This window comes from Trichoplusia ni, chromosome 6 (assembly GCF_003590095.1).
Source record: "Trichoplusia ni isolate ovarian cell line Hi5 chromosome 6, tn1, whole genome shotgun sequence".
NCBI lineage: Eukaryota > Metazoa > Arthropoda > Insecta > Lepidoptera > Noctuidae > Trichoplusia > Trichoplusia ni.
Genome location: NC_039483.1, coordinates 5625816 through 5635530, shown reverse-complemented (window position 1 = coordinate 5635530; position 9715 = coordinate 5625816). Strand labels below are relative to the sequence as shown.

At 34.2% G+C, this 9715-nt stretch overlaps 2 protein-coding genes and 1 non-coding gene across 3 annotated transcripts in view; 1 reads left to right on the top strand and 2 right to left on the bottom strand.

The window, feature by feature from the left end:
- Positions 1–1043, bottom strand: part of LOC113495117 (serine protease HTRA2, mitochondrial-like) — a 13378-nt gene extending 12335 nt beyond the window's left edge. The window contains 1 exon segment of the mRNA XM_026873714.1: positions 978–1043. Within this exon segment, the coding sequence (XP_026729515.1) occupies positions 978–1043 (66 nt within the window).
- A 1753-nt stretch (positions 1044–2796) lies between these two features.
- On the bottom strand, positions 2797–8008 carry LOC113495116. Its single transcript, XM_026873713.1, has 7 exons — positions 7972–8008; positions 7721–7792; positions 6762–6899; positions 6017–6064; positions 4981–5025; positions 3911–3955; positions 2797–2879 (listed from the first exon to the last, which is right to left on the bottom strand). The coding sequence occupies exons 2-7, from the start codon at positions 7785–7787 to the stop codon at positions 2797–2799; spliced, it is 426 nt and encodes a 141-aa protein (XP_026729514.1). The 5' UTR covers positions 7788–7792; positions 7972–8008.
- Trnav-cac lies at positions 7540–7612 on the top strand. The gene has a single exon. It is a non-coding gene; the product is annotated as a tRNA-Val (tRNA).
- Positions 8009–9715: the final 1707 nt, after the last annotated feature.

Below are 9715 nucleotides of genomic sequence, written 5' to 3'. Positions count from 1 at the left end.
TAATAGAACACATTTTAGAATGATGCATTCTAAAAAAACGTTACACATATTACATGACATCCTTTTCACAATGGCTAACTTCAGTAGAAAACGCGTAAGAAAATTAGGATCCAACATTATACATTAAACTAAACGACGAAGGACTTTAAAAAGACGTCTTCATACAGATTAAGGATATACAAAAACAAACTCATTTAATAAAGTCTTTTCAATATTATTGTGAGGCAGGCACCAGAATCTCTAGAAATCCACTTCAATGATTTTCCAAATAATTTCACTTGAATAACTGCCTTAAAAGTTCTCCAATACCCTTGTTCTTGAAATCAAATTAAAAATCCTCCTTATTTTAAAGCTTCCATTCCACACCAAAAAACGTAAAGCAAATTCCCTCTTTTGTACCTACATCTGTCTATCGCAAGGCTGTATCTCATGAACCATAATGGAGGCTTGAACATTTCACAGATAATGTATTTTTTTACACTTTTTATTACATACGTATTTGTCTTACCCCAAATTTCTTGAATGTCAATCAATAAGTGCAGTGATTGTTTGTTAATCTTTTGTGGTATTCTGATCAGTTTTAATGAATTGATTAAATTTGTTGATCGACCTTCTAGAAACCAAGGGTTAGATTACAATTTACTTACGGAACCATGGTTATGTTTACTGCCAACCCAGCTAAAGGATAGGATTACGATTTTAAGGTTTGATTCTAGTATAATTAAATTGTTTTTTTTTATCTTCAAACACGACTTCCCATTAAGAAGGAATCCGCGGAGGATTTCACAAATATTCAATTCACATGCTCAAAAACACCCAAACTCAGGACAAGCATTTGTGGATCTCACAAATGCTTGGCTACGCGGGGATCGAACCCCGACACGTCGCGATCAGTGGATTTGGTGTGGTGACCTCGACCATTCAGCTACGTATTCAACATTATGACATATTTCTAAAGGGCGTAATCTTTGAATTACCAAAAGCTTCCTACAGAACGAAGGATCTACCTCCACCTGTAAATCGTGCAGGGTGTCTAAGTCCATGTAACTTAAATATTAGTGAAATCTCCACGACACAAAGATAAAATTTATTTAATGAAGCCAAACATCTTTGAAGCAAGACGTCGCTCAAACCGTATAATGCGCTGTCACGCTTTCACAACCACATTAACATGACTATCAGGCGTGGTGTTAGGCCCACTGTTCTTTATCATGCATAGCTTCCTTATACCTATTAAAAAGGCGGTGGGAATATCGTCTTCCCCAAGCAACTTCGACCTCCAGAATTTTTCGTTTGTCAGTGACGTCGGTCTTACCACGATAAAAAATAAACTAAATGACCAACTTGACTATCGATTAGACGTTTATATTTTTTGATACGATAAAAGCGTAATAACGCATATGGGAAGAGTTTTATATAAACTCAATGCGTCATTAAACTGCTAATGGAGCGTGTGGGTACCCGAAATTGTGGAGAAAATATTTATTAGAAATCATATCTTACCGTATTGATCAACTGAAAAAAACAAGGGTTTGTTAGTTTTTCGTTACTCTAACACGTACCTACCTAAATGTGCTGTTATGTCTATAGTATGGAATTCGTCCTTTTGTAATATATTTTGCATATATCAACTACTGATCTAGATCCCAGGCTAGATTGATCCAACATGGTAACCATAAGTTTAAAGGATACCTTTAAGATCTAAATACTTGAAGTATTTTTATGCCGTTTGTTTTTTGTAAGCACACAATTTAAGCCTCTTGCTATACTACTCAGGCATACTTCAGCAATTATAAAATACTCAAGAAAACCTAACATGACTTTCATGTCTATCTTCGACTGCCTTAGATCAAGATGAATTAAATATAAAAATTTCTGAGATTATTCTAAGCGCATGACTGATTAAAAGTTACAAAAACTACAGCCTATATACGCCCCTTTGCCACATTTAATATGGTGGAGGAACAACCATTAATCACCGCACTGGTGTGTTAAATATTGTAGATTTATCTAATCCCTGTATATATTAGCACGGTTTTCTGTGCTACGCTAAACCACATAACCAATTTTGATAAAACTTTATCTTCATTCATCCCAAAGCCTAAGAACTAAAAAACATTTTTGCCGCATCAACCGAGATCAACACGGGTGAAGATGTAGGTAAAAGGCAGTCTAATATAAATAATATATATATGGAGCTATACTTAGATTCCATAGCGAAGTTCCTGGAATATTTAACGACGTTTCCACATTCCCTACCGGAGAAATATTGGATGAGTGATAGTCTACACATTACAGTAATACAAGAAACAATTAAAACTATAATATTACCGTCTATATCTGTCACCCGTATGTTGTGTTTTCTTCTCTAGCGCTGTAAAGAACGTATTTATATAAATTTTTGGACGAAATTATACATATACCTACAGCAATTGAAGTTTTTTTAAAATCGAAACTATCGGTTTGCGAAAATTCAGAATAGGCCACCCCTCTCATCTATCCAGCCATGGATTTTTTTTATTTCCTTTATATTTGACAAGTGCCATCTTATTTTTGAAATAGCTCCCTCGAGTTCCCTAGGATGGTCTCAGATCCTGACTTGATGTCTATAGGAATCGCAACGAAAATGAATCGATCCGTCCTCAACGTCATTTTCGAGGTATCGGGAGACATACCTAAATAAAAAAATAAAGGACAGCTGGGAACCATGTCCTTTTATGCAAAGTATATTAAAAATCGAAAATAGAAATGTTATTAAAAACACTTACCGGGCCATCACAGGTTTGGTATATCGATCTAAGTCTTCTTGCCCAAACGAGAGACGAGATCCTTGATAAACGCCTTGAGGTCTGACATCCAAGTTGGATCTTGTGACATTCCTACGAAATACCTTCATAAGTACAGGGGTTCGTATGTACTTTGGCATATTTTGAATACCGTTTTTATGTGCAATGTATAAATAAATAATAATAATAAATAAATGCGGACAACATCACATACATTGTTCTGAACCCAAAGTAAGTTGCTAAAGCTCTTGTGTTATGAAATTCAGATATAACGAAGGTACCACAGATACCCAGACCCGAGACAATGTAGAAATGTGAATTTTTCATTGACCCGACCCAGGATCGAACCCGGGACCTCAGAGCTAGCGACACCTTAAAACCGGTACGTACGCCACTCGATCACGGAGGATGGAGGATTCTTAAAAAAACAAAATAAGCAACTATGTTGATGATAAAATGTAATTTGATATAAGTATTTATAGAGTTTTCTTTTGTTTTATGGAGAAAGTTGTTTGTTATTTTTAATATCCTTTTTCATGACAACTAAAACGGTATTAAAAATATGTCATTGCTTTTCAAGTCTAAAACCTTTAGAAACGTGGCTTTCGTAGAAAAAGTCTCTTATTCGCAAATATAATCGTAGGTTAGTCGTTGGAATTCATTATCGACATTAAATATTATGTATTCCTTTTGCAGGAATAGAACTTCTTTAATCAAAAATTCATAAAATGAATTTGAAAAAATACACTGAGAATTACATCATACATACTTTTACAGTTGCCACCGATAACAATAAAACGTGAATTTTCAGGATTGTTTCTTTAGTTGATAAATTAGGAAAACATGTTAAAATTTTATTAGGTGCTACAAGTACAAAACAAACATACACTGACATACAAAACGATAGCTGAAAAGAGACTGATTTGTACACCGAATAATGAAACGCAACATAATTTTAAAGTTCTTTATTGTTATTTTATCGCTATAAAACTTAGAAGTGACAATTTTGGTTTTAACACTTAACTGCAACTTAAAATTGAGGGACGTTTCAGTATTCGGCTTACACAGGTCGAAATGATACCCTCCTTTTTCGAAGCCTGTTAATTATATTAATTATAACGTACTCTTATCATTTTCGGGTTTTGTCCGTAGGCTATGGACCCGTTTATCTAAAAAACAATAAAATATTAATAGAAATATTGACGTTAGTGTGTAGGCATAGGGTGTTTCGTAAATGCGTGGTCATATTTTTAGTAAAAATCTTTCTTAAACAAAAACAATGGTAATTTTCGAAACTAAATGACCTTAACATGTATCCACAAAAAGCATAGTTAGTTAAGCAATGTGGATACTGTGGTCCAAATTCTATTAAGTGCTCAGTTACTTATTTTGATATGCTGAAGCAAAGTTCCGAATATGACTACCTATGTATTGAAAATTGACTATTTGGCATCATAAAAGAAAATCTCTTTAAAATATTACGTGCAAAGAAAAACTCAACTTTTCAATGAACTATTTTGGTCGTTAATTAAGCCGTTAATGGCTGAACATCAATTAGGTATATACCTAGATCCTCTCCGTGCTTCGGAAAGCACGCTAATCTGTTGGACGTAACTTAAACATCAACAGGGTTTTATGGTTGATAAATAAGCGAGTGCTCATCCGAGACAGGTCAGTATTGTATTAGTTTTCAGGTTTTTATTTTAATCTATGTTGTACTACTACTACTTGTAACAAAACGAGACCTAGACAAAATTGTCTAGAAAATTATAAGAACTCTACGGAAACAAATCAAGTAAATACTTTTTTTTATTTTGTCTAAGAAAGACGATACGATTTTTTTCTGTTGTCGCTGTTTTCAGATGCATTATTGTTTTTCTTTTATTGCATCTTTTGTAACCTCCGAAATTGTTCTTAAACCATTTTGATTGACAGGTAATTTTTTCGGGTAACATTTTTAACTTAAGCTGTAATTAAGTACCTTCTTTTCTAATGACAGTTAATTAGTTTGTTAGGGTTATTTTATTCTCGGCCCTATATTTTTGATCGATACTCATTACAATAAACATTTTTTAATCTTAGCACAGGCAGTCAAACCACAAAACTGGTTTTGTGGCAAATTGTTTACAAAAACTTTGATTTAAAAAATATTTAGAAAAAATCTATAGGCAAATAAAAATATATAATAACATACGTTTCTCAGATCCTTTCTTCAGGCGTTTCTCTAAAAAAGGAAAATCTGTAAATAATTATAATGTTTCGTTATCCCCTTCCCCATTCGAGCAAGGGGACAGATAGTGCACCTATCTACCCCCGCATGTATATCTACTCCAAGAGCTTGTACACTATAATACGTCCAAAACCAAACACCCAGTAGAGGATATTTTACTAACTTTAATTACAACCCTTTTTATCGTTAGGCAGGGAAATCCTGATGGACACCCACCGCCTCGGCGAAGGAAACGGATAGTGTCAGTCGTACTGACTAAACCTCAACCGCCTTACAATGTCTCCCGCATTTAGTCGGTGCGCGGCAATGCATAGTAATTCAACAAGCACCACCTATGTACCCCCTCCCCCACATATGAACCCTACACGCTTGTGCACTATAATACGTCCAACGCAGTTGGTCGTTGCCGAAGCTAATCTGGACATTATATGCATCACCAAGTAGATGAAATTTTACTAACTTAAAGTAAGTTTTTGGTTATGCGAGGAATCCTAATGGACGCCCACCCCATGGGGGGAGGAAGTGGGTCGTGCGAGACTCTTACTGACTAAACCTGAACCGCCTTGCAATGTCTCACACATTTAGTTAGTGCCCGGCATTGCATAGCATTTTCATCACAAACTATAAGTAGACCCCTGACTAAGTGACGTGACTTTACCAATCGAGGTTCTGATAAATTTGACAGACATATCTAGTCCTCTTCCAAATAAATATAAATCCTATTTTATTATTTATTACACAAAATAGAATCTTTGACTGCAAACCCTTTCTGGCTAGGGACGCGTGACATTTTACCATCATGTCTCGCAAACACATCAAACCAGTTTAGATATTCCGGTAGTTGAGACAGGCAGCAGTAACCGACTTACGCAGGCTTAAAATGGTTTACATTTTTTTTTAAGTTAAGCGCGGGAATCTTCATGGTACTATGGGGGTAACCCTAGGCAAATGAGGTTAATTTTGAAAGGGCTTATAATAAGGACTTCATCAAAATACCTACTAGTATTAGAAGTTCTCAAGGCTTTCTTCTCTATCTTCTTCTTCGTGTCTGCAACCAAGGTGTTATCGTCAACTAAGCAGAAGATTCATTAATAATAGAATAGTTCACAACTTTCATACATCGCCATCTAGTTTAAAACTGAGCAACGTTTATGATATCGGAGACAAGGTGATAAAAATAAAAGATTAACTACACTGAGATAGAACAATTTATCGTGCTCATCACAATAATATCTGGCTTGGAAATCACACCTTCGACAGTGACCTTAACCAAAAACCAAGAGACTCAAATTGCCGTACCAGAAAGCATTTCGCTATATCGTTTAAAAACTATATCATCAAGTTATCCTTACTAATATTATGAATGCGAAAGTAACTCTGTCTGTCTGTCTGTAACGCTTTCACGTCTAAACCACTGAACCGATTTTAATGAAATTTGGTACAGAGGTAGAGTTGACCTTGAGAAAGAACAAAGGATAGTTTTTTATCCCGGACTTTTGAAGAGTTCTCTTGGAAACGCGATATAACCGACCTCGACGCGGGCGAAGCCGCTGGCGAATAGCTAGTTGAGAATATATACCAGAATCTCAATTACACGACTCAATGAAAATATTTATACTATACCATCACCACCATTATCCTCAGGTTTTTGTTCAATCATTAGCGCTAACACAATTTCAGCTCTAACTTCCTCCCAATAAGTGCATTCCACATTGCACATTTGATCCAAAACTCCATTGACTTACCGGTTCGTCTATGCACTTCTGGTACCACGTCATATCCAAAGTCTTCCACCAGCCAGTCGATGAGAAGACTCATGTCCTTTAACATTTTCTCATAAGAATCCGCTGATGATCTTGCTTTGGCTGGTTTTATAGTACTTTCTGATTAAGAAAAATAAAATTAGAGAGAAATGTTTGCCATGTACAATGTTTATCATAAGAGAAAATTGGACGTCCTTGAGGTAAATCTGTAAACCCACAGTGGGATGACAAAATAAAAATTTCTGCTTATCAACGGACTTTAAAATGGAGGGAAGATCTCAATACGTCTGTTTATTCTTTATGTTTTAACTTCATAACTTCGGACTGTATGAACCGATTTTGTTGATTTATCGTGTCATATCCATCAAGTTTTTCTTATTAGTTTTTATTTGAAGTCGCCGCCATTTTTATCCATATTCTCACAGTAAATGATATTTACTTGTGATATGATGATAAATGATGATACTTGTGAATAAATGATATTTACTACACTTTTTTGTGTCAACTTTACTAACCGTCAAAAGTTACGTCTCAGGACGGACTGACTACAAATCCCGAGGGATCAAAATTCTGAACAATATGTACTATCAAGTCGATAAGTGCAAGTAAACTTGTCTTATGTAATGATCGAACCAGCTTTACACCGTAGAATGTCAAGCAGTGAATAATAATAAATCTAATCATCGTACAGCGGTGCTGTGACGTAATCGATGCTTGTAGGCAGGCGGATATAACCGACTATTTTGCTGCTTGCTTTCAAGTTTCCGTAGTGTAGCGGTTATCACGTGTGCTTCACACGCACAAGGCCCCCGGTTCGATCCCGGGCGGAAACAGATTGCTTTTTGCTTTTACTACTTTGTTTTATACAATTAGCGTTGTTTTTACAAATTTTGTAGTTCTTTCCTTTTTTTATGTTATAAAAATCAAATTTTACATTTTACCTGAAACTGTAGTAGGGTCTTCTGGGGGTTCTTCCGCCATCCTTAATATTGGTTTGTCACCTTCCATCACGCCTAATTAAATAAAATCTTTAATTATTTAAATATGAATAACTATATAACAACCTAAAAATAAGTTCATTAAAATAAAAAATAACTACAAAAAAATGGCTGCTATTTGTAATATCAATAAAGTCCATTTACTTTAATCATACTATTAAAAATAACATTAAAACTTATAAAAACACACTCACTAGAACGATAACTAGGGCCATCGTAAGGTGCTGCCGATAAAAGAGGTATCTGAAAAAAGGTTTACAATAGAAAATAAACGGGTTATGAAAATAATAAAATATGAACAAAAAATTTAGCAAAATTAATTAATTAATTTAAAAAAAATAACATTTTCCGCTCAAGTCGTAAAAACCATATCGCAAATGTACTTACCAAAATAGATATAAAAAACAAAATCATATTTAAATTATTTTATGAACTAACGACTTCACTCAAACATTATTCTTAGAAAATTGATTGCAATTCAATTTACAATAAAAAATCATTTCAATCAGTCGTCCAATTGTTTTTTCGCAATAAATGGGATTACCTAAGTTTGGATTAATAGGAATACGTGTTCCTACGGACCAAAATGAATACGAGAAAAATATTAAGATATTTTTTTATAGGTATTCGCACAATGTACATTAATCTTCTTTTTATGTAACGTAGTTAATGTATAACCTGGTGCAAAGTTATAGCCGTCCGTAGAAATCTTACAAAACTGCTGTTTGATGCGTACCGGGATTTGAACCTACGACCATTGTCTCGGCAGTCCAACGTTCATGGCACTAGGCTATAAATACTATGATGACTAGGGGCTTAGCTGTTAATTGAAATAGAGAAAAAAACTATATTCGAGTGTTCCGTATAATACAAACAGTCTTAAAAACAACTATGTATAAAATATACATAAAACTATACAAAAATCGTACTTCTCTTGGAAATAAAAAAAACTGTCTTCCTTTAAATAAATATTTCCAGCCCGCAACTGTAAAGGAAGAAAATTTTAATTAGTAATACTATTAAAATATTATCGAGGAGCTCGTGGCTAAACTATAACCGCATAAGTGAAACGATCACAGGTTAAGCTACGCTTGACGCGGTTGGTCCGTAAATGGGTGACCATCTTTGTCATAACGAGTTCCTCCGTGATCGGGAAGACACGTTAAATTGTGAGTCCCGGCTACTATTTATACATCTTTCACAGACGTTACCAGTAGTCAGAAGCTAGAAAGCCAGACAACCAGTCTACATGTACACAAAGGGGTATCGTGTTGCCCAGGCAACTTGGTTGAGGAGGTCAGATAGGCAGTCGCTCCTTATAAAACACTGGTACTTAGCTGAATTCGGTTAGACTGGAAACCGACCCCAAAATAGTTGGGATAAGGCTAGGATGATGATTAAAACTATTACCTTCTTGCAATGTTTTATTATATAAACTATAATACATTACTATGTATACTATATATATTTAAAATGTCCGTATTTCGTATGGCTTACAATATAATCACATATAGCTCTGTTTTTTATAACACTTCTCGTAAATTTTGAAATAGATATACCTATACAATCAAAGAATTGTACAATTGGTGCCTTGACACAAAAAATATTAATTAATTGTAGGTAACATGTATTTTATTTTATAAAAACTAATAAAAAAAGACATCTCTCCTTCAATCAAATCTTGCTCAGGAAATACATTTACACATAATACATAAATAAGAAATAAAATAATACTTTAGTGATATTTCAAATCTATACATAACAAATGCGAGAATAATTTTTCTATAAACATAAACTGCATAGTTTCGATCTACGTTTTGTTAGTTTATAATAAACAAATTTAATAAACGGCTTACATAATTAACATAATGACTTTGTCACAATAAAACAAAATAAATAAATAACAAAAAATATTAGAGGTATAAAGGTTTTGGAACT